Source organism: Rhinatrema bivittatum, chromosome 2 (assembly GCF_901001135.1).
Source record: "Rhinatrema bivittatum chromosome 2, aRhiBiv1.1, whole genome shotgun sequence".
Taxonomy (NCBI): Eukaryota; Metazoa; Chordata; class Amphibia; order Gymnophiona; family Rhinatrematidae; genus Rhinatrema; species Rhinatrema bivittatum.
Genome location: NC_042616.1, coordinates 500,502,279 through 500,516,128, shown reverse-complemented (window position 1 = coordinate 500,516,128; position 13,850 = coordinate 500,502,279). Strand labels below are relative to the sequence as shown.

At 43.6% G+C, this 13,850-nt stretch overlaps 1 protein-coding gene across 3 annotated transcripts in view; it reads left to right on the top strand.

Annotated features, from left to right (window-relative positions):
- MAK (male germ cell associated kinase) overlaps window positions 1–13,850 on the top strand; it is a 218,254-nt gene that overhangs the window by 65,682 nt on the left and 138,722 nt on the right. For all 3 annotated transcript variants that reach the window (XM_029590648.1, XM_029590650.1, XM_029590649.1), the window contains exon 4: window positions 4,893–4,972. In XM_029590648.1, the coding sequence (XP_029446508.1) occupies window positions 4,893–4,972 (80 nt within the window). The remainder of the gene's footprint in view (window positions 1–4,892; window positions 4,973–13,850) is intronic.

Sequence of the window (13,850 nt, the reverse complement as noted above, 5' to 3'; positions counted from 1 at the left end):
ACTTGTGCACTATGGTTAGAATTTTGAAGAGAATTCTGGATGCGATGGGGAGCCAGTGGAGTTCTTTGAGTATTGGGGTAATGTGATCAGCTTTCCTTGAGTTGGTGATGACCCTGGCGATGGCATTCTGGAGCATTTGTAAGGGCTTGGTGGTGGAGGAGGGTAGGCCAAGGAAGAGGGCATTACAGTAGTCCAGCTTTGAGGAAAGGGTGGCTTGGACGACGGTGCGGAAGTCATGATAGTGGAGGAGGGGTCTGAGTTTCTTCAGGATGTGAAGCTTGAAGAAACCTTCTTTGAGGATGGAGTTGATCTGTTTTTTGAGATTGAGTTGTTGATCTATGATAACCCCAAGGTCTCTTACTGTGGGTTGGGGTGTTATGACGTTGAAAGCTGGATCGTTGGAGATCGGTGGTTTGGGAGGGAGGTGAGGAGAGATAAGGAGCAGCTCTGTTTTGGAGGAGTTTAGAGCGAGGTGGATGTTGGTGAGGAAGTCATTGATGTTGGCAAGACATGTGTTCCAGAAGGCAAGGGCATCTGAGAGAGAGTTGTGAATGGGAATGACGATTTGAACGTCATCTGCATAGAGGTAGAATTTGAGGCCGAGGTCTGTGAGGAGCTGACATAGAGGTGTGAGATAAATGTTGAAAAGGGTGGAGGAGAGGGAGGAGCCTTGTGGGACACCTTGAGACAAGGGATAGAGTGTGGAGTTGGCGTTTCCTATCTTGACGGAGAACTTTCTGTTAGATAAGTAGGATTTAAACCATAGTAGGGCTAGGCCTGAGATGTCATAGGTGCGCAGAGGCTTAAAGGAGCTTAAAGCTCCTTTAAGCCTCTGCGCACCTATGACATGAAGTACCTGACCTGGAAGGTCATATTTTTGGTAGTGGTCACTTCAGCGTGCAGGGTCAGTGAGCTCCAGACCTTACTGATTTATCCACCTTATACTAAATTTTATTACAACAGGGTTGTCTTGCGTATACACCCTAAGTTCTTGCCTAAGGTGGTGACGGATTTTCATCTTAATCAATAAATTGTCCTGCCAATATTCTTTCCCAGGCCCCATTCGAACCAAGGTAAATGAGCACTGCACAGTTTGGACTGCAAGCAAGCCTTAGCCTTCTACCTGGAGCGGACAGAGGCCCATAGATAATCCACCCAACTTTTTATGTCTTTTGAAAAGAATAGGTTGGGCATTGCCTTTGCATCCCCTTCTGTTATGCCCAGGCGGGACTGCATCTTGCGATTCATGTCGAGGCCCATTCTGTGAGAGCCATGGCAGCATTGGTGTCACACTTGTGAGCAGTTCCCGTGGAAGAAATCTGCAAGTCTGCAACATGAAGTTCTCTCCACACGTTCACATCACATTACTGTCTGGATAGGGATGGCCGATGTGACAGTTGGTTCAGTCAGTCTGTCCTTTGAGGTGTAAAACCCAACTCTCCTGATCTAGGCCTGTTTGGGTTCAGGCTGTCTCCCTCTCTGTTACCAACAGTACCGGTGTTATTGTGCCCATTGGCACCTAGTTAGGTGTCTGTTGGTACCCTTTTGTGTTGGGGAGCAACCTGTAGCTAGGTATTCACCCATATGTGAGGATTACTATCCTGCTTGTTCTCGGAAAAAGCAGAGTTGCTTACCTGTAACAGGTGTTCTCCGAGGACAGCAGGATGTTAGTCCTCACGAAACCCACCCACCATTCTACGGATTTGGGTTTCTTCTATTTTTTATTTTTAATCGTAATTCTATGTTACAAGACCGAAGAGGGACACCGCAGGGACGCATGGTATAGGGCATGCTGGGTATGCTCAGTGTTCCTAGTCAAAGTTTTAGAAACTTTATCATAAGTTTTCTGCATCGGAGCTCCATCTGATGATGTCATCCATGTGTGAGGACTGACACATTAAGAACTGGTGTTACCACACAGCTTTTAGTAGGTTTGTTTTTACTTGCATTTTGAAGTTGATATCTAAATCTAATGAACCATGGGGTAAATTATTGATTTTTGTGGTTTTGAGTAAGCTCTTTGATTCCACTTCACATTTAAGAGATTGAGCATCAGGCCTTTGGTGTCGTAATGTACTTTGGCTTTCTGTCACCCCCTTCTGAGTGGTGATATTTTTGCTCCTTCAGCTTTTGATCTATGATGTTTATATACCAAGATGCTTACCATATGTACTTTTTATAAAATGTATTAACAAGACCATAGTCTAGACCCTGAAGCATGTTCTTATATAGGAGGTAAGTTTCAAAGGAGTTACGCACATAAAAGTAGCAAATATCGTAGCAATTTTCAAAAGCTTATTTATGCACATAAAACCTATGGAGTAAATTTTCAATGGAGTTAACATGCATGAAAGTAGCAATTTTCAAAAGCCCATTTAAGCATGTAAAACCTTTTGAAAATTACCTCTATTGGTTTAGATAGCAAGATACGACTGTTCAAAGGAGCAGTCAGTAAACAGTGTATAGTACTTCTGCAACTTTCCCAAAGCCTGCAATTTGAGTCCTGCTTGAAATGCTGACATTTTGATGAGTTAATTTCAGAATTTCTTCTGCTTTTGAATCTAATAAGATTTATAGCCAGATTTTTGCAGCAAAAAATTACACTAATCTGAACTTTGCCATGCGGAACCAGGTAAAATATTCTGGCAGAGAACATGAACTTACTGGCAAATGGCTGTTGTAATTGAGAGGTTTTACCACATTTCGTAAGAAGCACAAGTAAAAAGTGTCTCCCCTGTTTAATAATACCTTTATACTGACCCAATAAAGAAAGCAAGACAATGTGTAATAACCTTTTGAAACCACATTAGACTACATTGTTGCTACTGAAGTGGTAGATTGCATTTTAGGCCTTACTTTTTATGTATTATCCCACTTGTATCTTTTAAATATTTAGGGCATGATTTTAATAAACATTTACATGCGTACTATTGGGTTTTACATGTATAAATGCACTTTACCCATATAAGTGGGCTTTTGAAAATTGCTACAATATATGCCATTGAATTGTTAATAAGATATTCAAGTGTAAGTGCACTTTACGCACATAAATGGCTTTTTAAAATTCCTACGATAGTATGTTATCTTTACATGTGTAACTCCTTTTAAAATTACCTCCATAGTTTGTTAGTCATTTTATTTGAACTCAGAAAACAAAGTTTAAAATTTTAGTAAAAACTACTAACATAAGTATGAAAATCTGCTGGCTGAAAATTTTCTCTACACTTTGACACTGAGTTGGAGTTTGTTATATGTGGCGGTTGGAAAGGGGCTGCTGGGAAATGTAAGAGGAAAGTACAAGTTTTATGCTCACCTAACAACTTTGAGAGCAATTTTCAAAGTCATTTTCCCAGGTAAACTGACCTTTTTGAAAACTACCCTCAGAACCCCTAAACTGTATTTGAAGGGTTCACAACATGCATACTTTTAGCCACATTAAAAAGACACATTTCGAGGAACACATTTAACCCATAGGAATAAAGTTTGCATGCAGAATGTCATTTTCAAATTTGTATCTCTGCTTTTTTCAAAACTCTTTCCCCTGCCTGCAAGTAAGAGGTACAAAGTGCATGCCCATGTATCCATGTAAGTGAATTCTCACAAAAACTATACAAGTACATTTTCTTTAAAAGAAAACAAAACAAAACTGCCCATGGACTTTGCACTTAGGCAAAGGGGAGCAATTTTCAGACTTCACTTTGAGAAGAAGCCCAAGCGTAACTTTTACCTATGGATTTTGCACCAAGTTTTAAAGAGAAAGCACATGCATACTTTTCCTTTGAAATCTACCATGGATATAAAGAACTTATGGACTTTTGCACCTGTTTGTTACGTAGTTAGATTTTTACAAGGAAAATAACATATGCAGACTTGAAAATAAAATCAATATGCATTATTTTCTGATCACACCCAAAATACACCCTTTGGAATATATTCATAAATGTAGCTGTAAGTACTTGGGTTGTGGAACAATGTGCATGCTTTTTGCCATATATTGAGTGAGGGCAGTTTTCAGACATCCAGTTTCCACGCATAAATTGCTATTTACTCCTGTAAATGACTTTGAAAATTGTCTTCCATATGAATATGGATACTGATTTTACTCAGCATCTCAACTGGCGCTCTGCAATGCAATATTAAGGATTACAATTAAGCAATCTGTAGTACTTGAGGAACTGAGTTATAGACTCTTAGGAGCAGCCAAAGGCTTTATTCGTCCAAGACCGCCCTTTTCTGGAGGGACTGAAAATTGCACCAGGACTTGTATAACATAGCATTACTATATGGCTTTACATTAACTTATTAAAACATTGAGGGTAATTTTCAAAGACAATTCTGTAGGTAAAACAGTGATTTACCCCCAAAAATGACTTGTTATGAAATTGCCTGCCTCATATGTAGATCAAATTGCATGTATATGTCCTGTATGTGCATTAGTTTACCAGGACCAAATGTAGATGACTTGGGGAGAGGTTTGGACATAGTGTATATATTTTGATCTTCAAAAGTATGTGTGTAAATTTCCTTGAAAATTTCTTGCACATAAATTATCAGGTGTAATTGTAAGCAGGTAATTTTGGTGCGAGAATTTTCAAAGCAAACATGCATGCATAAATTCACTTTGAAAATTGGTGTAATTTATGCATATATTTGGCAACTTTCTTGTGCGGGCTGTTACCAAATTATTTGTTTATATTGTTGGAAGAGTGCTTTAGTTTTCTCCCCCTCTTCATTCCGTATCATTAGGAGACATTTCTGTTCAGTTTACTTATTATTGTATCCCTTAGATTTAGTTGCTTTGTATATTTTGCTAAGTGTTGAAAGTGCACCTACTTTACTATCAAAATCAAAATGTAAGAATCATTTGAAAATGTTAATTTGTTTCTTCACAGAAATAAGTTGTTCCCTGAGTCAGTCATCAGAAACATAATGTATCAGATATTACAAGGGCTAGCTTTTATCCATAAGCACGGTAGGTTTCTTGTGAGGCCTTCAACTGCTCTTTCTTCTCTGAGTAAAAACAAGATTTTACACAGTAAAGCATACAAAAGCATCTACATAGGGCATGTTACTATATGATTAATACATGACACGACAACAGACATATGCAATTTTCATCTTTTTTTTTGTTGTTGTTGTATATTACTTGTGGTAAAAATTCATATCTATAAGGTTTCAAGTTTTCTTTCAAATTACTAATTATCCCACTAAAAAATATTTTGCTATTATGGCATTACTCTGATTTTCTACGAGGTTTGATCCTATTTGGGCAAAGGAATTATTTAAATCAGATATCCCATTTTGCAGATTTAATCCAGAGCATATAATTTAAATTTCTCCTAGGACAAGCAGGATGGTAGTCCTCGTAGATGGGTGACATCATCAGATGGAGCCCGGCACGGAAAAGTTTTGTCAAAGTTGACCAACACACTGAGCATTCCCAGCATCCACTATCCATGTGTCCATGCGAGGTCCCCCTTCAGTCTTTTTTTCCGCAGTGCATTTGCCTCGCAGTTTTGGAGCTTAGCTCTTCAGAGTCTTTTTCTTGTTTTTTTCCTGGTTCTTCTCAATCCAGACGCCAGGTCCCCCTTCTCCAGACGGTGTCCCCTCCTCGGCATGGCAGGTTACATTTTTATACCTTCTCTGCGGTCGATTCCCGGTGTGTCGCTCCTGAGTGGCCCGCCGGCCATCGACCATTTGCTGGTTGTTTTTATTTCATGGCATCGTCCAGTTTTTGCCGGTGCCCCCAGTGCCCTTGGACCATGTCCATCATGGATCTGCATGAGGTTGTATCCTCTGCCTGGGGGCATCACACTACGTCCGAGAGAGTCAGCTGTACAACCAGATGATCCCCAAGGGTTGTCGTATGCGTCTTGATAAAATGGAGAAACAGACTCCAAGAAGTCTACTCCATCCATGCCTGCATCTGAATCATTGACGCCCCGGGGTCAAAGGGGACTGCTCGATACACTTTCCCTTTCTACACACCCAGCGGCATCATCTAAGGACCATGGAAACAGTGACCGCTGTTCCATGGTCTCTCCACTTTCAAGAGCATCGGGAGCCTCAGCATCATTGACACCAGGGAAAGAACGGGTCAAGTATCGTGGGAGATCCTGGAAACACAGACACCAGTCGCCACTGACACATGGCACTGGTACCGGTACGGCATCAGCGGCTGCCATGCCGCCACCGAAGCGACCCTGTGGCAAGGAGGCCCCCACCCTTCAACAGACTCGGGAGTCCCAGGCATTCCCCACAGATACCAGTGCTGGGCACTGTGCCTCCTTGGATCTCCAAGGAAGTGCCGGTGACACCTTGTCCCCCTCCATTAGTCCTGTCCTCACAAGACTTCAGTAGGAGTTGGACTGCAGGGTGCAGTGTGCGGTACTCCGAACCCTATGGAGCACTGAACTGCCCCTGCCACCAGCCCCCATACCGGTGCCGGAGCCCGTGCCATCTATTCTGGCGCCCCTGCTTGAGCATCTGGATGTCCTGCTTGGAGCACTCCTGATGCAACCGGTGCAGTGGTCCCGAGGCCTTTGTTCCCCAAGCCCTTACCCAGGCCATCTGGCCTTCCGAGACCCTCGATGCCCCGCTACCACCGGGGCCATTGGCTCCATCAGTGCTTTTGGTTCCTTCGAGGCCCTTGGTGCCTAGGTCCAGGGATTTACACAGACCTCACCTACATAGGCCCTACAGGGACCTCAGCGAGGAAGAAGGGTCCCTATGATCCAGGGGAGATGACTCTTCTGAGTCTTCCTCAGAGATATCCGATGATCCTCTCTCGGAGACTTCGCCCCCGCAGGAAAGGCGTCACTCTCTCCCAGAGGACCTCTCCTTTGTGGGCTTTGTGCGGACCATGGCCTAGACCATCCCCTTTCAGCTTCTCACGGAGGAGGATGCGCAACATAAGATGGAGGTCCTCCAATTTGTTGATGCCCCGAAGGAGATAGAGGCTGTTCCCATCCACGATATTTTTAAGGACCTCCTTCTTTAGATGTGGGAACACTCGATATCCATCACCCCAGTAAATAGGAAGGCGGATGCCACCTATTTGGTGCAACAGGCCTTGGGCTTCGAGAGGCGCCATCTCCCCCACCAGTCTCTGGTAGTGAAGTCAGCTCTCAAATGGGCCAAACTCTCCCGCACCCATGCCTCGGCCCCTCCGGGGCGAGAGCATAGAGATCTCGATGCCTTGGGTAGGAAGGTTTTTCAGGGCACCATGCTCATCGCCTGGATAGCCTCTTACCAATTGTACGTGACCCAGTACAATCGGAACCTATGGAAGCAGGTCCAAGAACTTGCGGAGCATCTCCCGCAACAACAGCAGGAGTCATTGTCCGCTATCATGCAACAAGGTCTCAAAGTGGGAAAACACAAGGTGAGATCCACCTACCATGTCTTTGAGACCACTGCCAGGGTGGCTGCCATGGGCATCAGTTCCCTTAGGATGGCCTGGCTCCATGCTTCCAACCTGTGGACAGAGGTCCAGGAGAAATTGGCTGACCTCCCCTGTACAGGAGAAAATCTTTTTGGGGACCAAGGTCAGGGATGCGGTAGTCCAGTTGAAGGATCACCATGAAACACTTCAACAGCTATCCACCAATGCTTCAGACCCGCCATCATCCGTACAAAAACCTTCCTGACCCAGTCTAGGAGGTCTTTCTATAGGCAGCGGAAATATTATCCCCCTGCCTCCCGGTCTCACATGCCCTGTACTGCTTCCAGGGGCTGCTCCCGTCAACAGAGAACTCCTAGACCCCAGCCAGCCCCCCAACAGGCCCCAGCTACAGGGTTTTGACTGGAGACAAGGGAGCATGAGTCAGCCTTTCGTACCCCTTCCACCCTATCCCCCAGTGGGGGGGCAGACTTCTCTGCTTTGCCCATCGTGGCCCACTTATGTGCGGTCCCCATCGCCGAAATCTGCAGGGCTGCGACGTAGAGTTCCCTACACACATTCCCTGCCCATTACTGCTTGGACAAGGATGGTCGACAAGATAGTAAATTCGGCCAATCTGTCTCTCGCAATCTCTTCAAGACTTAAACCCAGCTCTTCTTACCTAGGGCCCGCTACTTGAGACCAAGCTGTCTCCCTACCTTCCAACAGCACCTCAGTTGTTTTGTGCCTGTTGGCACTTTGTTCAGTACTTGTTGGTGTTTATTGTTGCCGGGAACAGCCTGGAGCTTGGTATTCACCCATCTGTGAGGACTACCATCCTGCTTGTCCTAGGAGAAAGCACAGTTGCTTACTTGTAACAGGTGCTTTCTTAGGACAGCAGGAAACCTGCCCACCACCCTGCAGAGTTGGGTTCTCTTGCATTTTCTTATTTTCATTTTTTGCTTGTATTTTGCTATGTTACGAGACTGAAGGGGGGACCTTGCGTGGACGCGCGGATAGTGGTATGCTGGGCATGCTCAGTGTGCCAGTCAAAGGTTCTAGAAACTTTGACAAAAGTTTTCTGTGCCGGGCTCCATCTGATGACGTCGCCCATCTGTGAGGACTAACATCCTGCTGTCCTATAAGAACACCTGTTACAGGTAAGCAACTGCGCTTTTCCTTCATTATGAAGTAAATAAGAGAGTTCTATGCTCTAATATACTGTGGTTTGCTGTTTTTTCCCTCAGTTGGGATATGTTGGGAGATCCATTGTAATGCCATGTTAATTAATACAGTTTCATGCTTTTTGGAAGATTTTCAATAAATAATTTGTACTTTACAACTGTCTCAAATGCCTAAGAAATCTATTTGTTTATAAACCAATTACAAATATAAATAAATACCATATTTAAATCTTAGGTCATGGGTTCTGTTCATTTAAGTTTATTTCTTGGAATCTTCAGACACCCTTCCTGGCTATTTAAAATTTGCGTAGCTCCCGCGCAGCCCGCTTACGCATATATGTGGTCGTTTTTGCATGTGCAAGGCTTTTAAAATCTACCTCATACTTTTTAAAATAAGAGAGTATGTGCTTAAGTTCCAACTCTGCGCCCCCCCCCCCCCCCCAGAACACCTTTCTGTATAAAAGTACATATGTAACTGGGTTATATATGTGCATATTTTTATGCACACTGAGTGACGGGCTATTTTATAATAGATATTTACGTGCATAAATTCCTTTGAGATTTGGACCTTAATGTTTTGTATATGTACGTCCACACATGCACTGACAGTAACAACTGAACTGCATAGTATGGCCCTAGTAAATAGTACTATATTTAGTGCGCACAGTAAATGTGTTTGCCACACATGCAAAATTATAGCACTGGTTTAGTAGAGAGACCCTTAAATTAGCTCAGTATGGGAAGAAGTATGAGTCTACAAGTAGTCTTTGAAATTTCTCGTTCATATAAATAACATTGCAATTTAATTCTGATAGCGTTTCCCTTCACTTTTTCAAAGTAATATGCCCTGCTTCCAACCAAGAAAAATTCATTTTACCACCTCTGCAGTTAGTCTGTGCCTAGTTCCTCATCTCTTCAATTGTTTCAGTTTAGAGCTCTTCCCTTTAATCTGCAGTGATCCTCTTTCCTACAGAATGTTATACAGCATCCTTCCCATTTGCTCTCCTATCAGTATAAGGATCTGTTCTGTGCAGCATGCACAGAAGATGTATACTTATTGAGTTGCTCTAATGTTGCAAGCCCTGAGACTTGTTAAATCAACACTTAAGGAGCTAAATCATAAATGGATAGCGCCCTCAACCTAAATATTACATTATATACATGTATTTGGCAGACATCTGTAAACTGTATTCTGAAACCATGGCATTATGTGATCACCAAAGTAAACAGAATGATTCTTCTGCTTTTTTCTTCTCATTTCTCTTTATTTTATGTCCTTTCTTCCCTTCCATTGCTTTTTTATCTTTGCTTCCTACCAGAGAAAATAAGATGTTCACTGAAAATGAAATACGGAACATAATGTTCCAAGTGCTTTCTGGTTTAGCCTTTGTGCACAAGCATGGTAAGGATTATTTCTACTTCACAAAAATGCTTCTGACCGATTACTGAGTAAATAAAAAAAAGTGCTGGTTATTGTATCCAGCTTCCACTAGAGCTTGTCCTGTTTTGTCCCTATCAGGAAATGCTTTTGAAAAAAAAAGCCCATTAAGTTATATCGATCATATATTAGTCCTGGGGGAATTCTGCACTACTGTAAAGAGCCGAATTTGCACAGAATTGCCAAATTCTGCGCAGAAAATGGCAGAAGAGACCCCAGCATGCCGCGAATGGAGCACGCACCGTTTGCGATGAAGGTCTCGGTGAGAATGAGTGTATGTAGAGAAGTGTGTGTATGAGAGGGGGATGTGAGAGAGAGGAGGGGAGGGGTGTAGAGGGGGTGAGAGAGGAGGGGAGGGGGTGAGGGGAGGAGGAGGAGGTGGAGTGTGAGGGGAAGGGGAGAAAGAGGTAGTGTGTGAGAAGGGAGTGAGGGGAGGAGGAGAGGGAGTGTGTGAGGGGAAGGGGAGAAAGGGGTAGAGTGTGTGAGAAGGGAGGGGAGAAGGGGGTGTGAGGGGATGGGGAAGGGGTATGAGAGAGCAGGGAGAGAGGGTGTGAGAAAGGGGAGGGGAGGGAATGTGAGAGGGAAGGGTGAGAGCAGGGGGTGAGCAGGGGAGATGAGAGAACAAGGGTGTGTGAGAGCGTGGGGGGGTGCTTGAGTGTGGGTGTCAGAGAGAGGGAGCCTATATGAGGAGATTGTGAAGGAGTGTGTATGTATGTGAGAGAGTTTGGGAGCTGATGTGTATGAAAAAGGGATCGTGTGTATGTGTGAGAGAGCCTGTGTGAAGTGTGTGAGAGAGAGACATAGGTAGTCTGTGTGAGGATGTATGTGTGAAAGAGAAAGGGAGCTTGTGTGGGTGTGTTTGCAAGAGAGATGGACCCTGTATAAGGGGATTGTGTATGTGCGAGAGAGAGGGAGTCTGTATGAGGGGCTGTGTGTTTGTAAGATAGTGAAGGAGCCTGTATGAGGGTGTGTGTATGTGAAAGAGAGAGACAGAGAGCCTGTGTGAGGGGCAGTACTGAGAATGAGGTAAAACTCTGGGAGTGGTGATAGAGTGGAAGGGGTTGAGCTTAGAGGTGGAGGGGAGAGATACTGGCAGGTGGAGGTGTTGGGGGCCTGAAGAGGACAAAGTGGCCAGGGGAGTAAGGAGAGAGTGGAAAGGACACTCTTACAGTGAATTTCTAGGGAATTTCTGCTCAAAACATTTAAAATTCTGCAACTTTAAGTATGAACTTTTTTCTGTATTAATTTAATATGTAATTATTTAAAGACTGTTATGTAAATTGTGTTATTTTGACCAATATAAAGTATGCAGAATTTTGCAGAATTTTAAGATTTTTGCGCAGAATTCCCCCAGGAGTAATATATGTATGTCCTGTTTTTTGTTCCTCATCGACTCTTGGCTGTGATAGCATGACTTATTTGATCTACTCAGGAATAGAATCTAGTAGATTCAGTATTGCTTTATTCACCTGGTTCTGTCTTTGTAATCCTTTAGGACCCCTACCATTAAGCTATTAACATTGGAAAAAACATCACAAAACACTAAATAATATAAACTGCCTTGCATTTTAAAAGTTTAGGTACACAGATGAGCAATTTACATTTCTTAGGTGAAATAGGTATAACATCTTATAAAAACATAAGGCTTTAAGCTGCACATCTTTTATATCTATTGAAATATTTGCAAGGAATTGCTCTATTGAGAGCAAATATATGCTGAATTCCCTATAGCTCTATTGATTACATATTCTTATGTAAAATCATGAGATATTTCCTTGAACTAAGTTTTATAAGACCAGAGTTCACAAAGTACACCCAAATGTTTTTTTGTATTATAAGGTTAGTGATAAAATCACCGGCAAGATGTATTATCTGCTGGCAGTTTAAAAGTGTAGCAAATAGTGTATATGACTAGGTTTTGAACTGTTTTAAATCTGAAAACATTTTGCATTAGATGTACAATTGTACAGGGTTATTAGATGGTCCAAAAAGATTTTGAAAAAAATGAAAGGCTCTATATTTCAAAGGGTTTTTCTGCCATAGAATAGAAGAAATAATATCATATCCATAGTTAGGCTTCTGAAGTTAAAGCCTTTGCCTTTCTCTTTTTCAGCACAATAAACACTGAGCTTGCATGATGATGCTACCAGCCCAGCATAGTCTTCTCCCTTCTGCTGCTGATGCCCATCCCTTCTTTCCTTCCACCATGAGGGTTGATGCCACCGTTCCATTCCCTTCCACCCTTGCAATGCCTCTGTTCCCTGCTTTCTCTTCCCATAATGACACTCTCTATAACTGATAGCACTCACCCCTCCCCAGTGATACCTACACCTCATAGTAATAGAGGGAAATTCATTAAGCTGCTATAGTTTCTTGCCAAATATCATAGGGGGGGGGGGGGGGCGGGCATCCCCATGATATTTGGCCCCTCCCTGACAAATTATTGTGGCATTACCGTGGCATGATTTTTTGTTATGGGAGCACAAACGCACGATACATAATCATGCAGCAGTAAGGGGACCTCCTATGCAATAGCGGCCCACCTTAGCCGAGGCCCCATCGCTTAAAAGGTCCTGAGGCCCAAAAGAATCCCCCCCCCCCCAAAGGCACGAAAGATAACCCCAGAGGCCTCTGCCTGGCAACAGTCCTCTCCCCTCCCCTTACAATGGAAAAAAGCCCCCTTAGTTAAAAGAATTGTCCCCACTCCACCCTGGCTCATCACTTCTCCCCATCCAAATAAATGACAATCCCTGGTGTCTAGGACTTCCCCCATCCCCAAATCGGAAATAGATTCCCCCCACCCGTACCTCAAATCTTGCTGAGAGGGGACCTGGAGCACCCCTAGCTGTGGGCCTGTCGACACCATTTTGAAAAATGGCACCGACCTGACCTTGTCCCTATCACATGATGGGGTAAAGTCCAAGGATTGGACTATATTGTGGCTTAGTAACTCCACTTAATAGTAAGATAGCAGATGACAGCAAAAAAAAAAAGACCAGTTGCCCATTTAGTCTACTTGCTCGGTCTTCCTATTTAGAATAATTTTCTGTCTCTCTTTTCTGCCACTTTTCCCCGACTTATATACCAGTGATGCTTCCACCTCACCTTGCCTTCCTCGTTTAGAGAAGCTTCCATCTCCTCCTCTACTGCTTCAAACCTCCTTGCCTGTGAAATCTGAAATGTCTCATCCTAACCCCCCCCATGAGGGCCCTCTTTATCTCCTCCCTTGCATGATGTTCCTTTCCCACCCGCCAATACACACACACCACATTCCCCTCTTGTGATGTTCCTTCTGACCCTTCTCTCTAGCCTTCTAGTGACAACACTTTTCTTCCCCATCCCCCACAATACAGTTTATCCTTCTTGACCCTCTTTTTCCACCTTTACTCTCTCTTCTGTTAATGCAGTGCTCCCTTACCAAGTGTAGCACATTTTAGAACCCTGAAGGGCAGGAGTGTGGAGGAGTGTCAGTGGTTGGGAAGGGGAAACGTGAGGACAAATGCCGAAATTATTGATTTCATGGTGTTGTCCCTCCCAACGCAGCCAGTGGGCGAAACACGGGGTCCGTGTCGGGGGACCCCCACTTGTGCTTGGAACCATATGCAAAAATTTACAGTGGAGTTGCCATTTGAACTGTGTCAGAATATTAAAAAAATTTGGATCTGATAAGATTTCTGCACTTGTTGTGTTTTTGGACTTTGGATTAAGAGTGCAGATCCAGCCCATATGGTGTTTGAAGGGTGAGGAGGCCCATCACAGAAAAGGAGGAAGAGAGTCATTGGCATTGGGGGCAAGCAGGAGAGTATTAGTATTGCTGAGGTGGTTCAACATAAACATCATGGGGAAG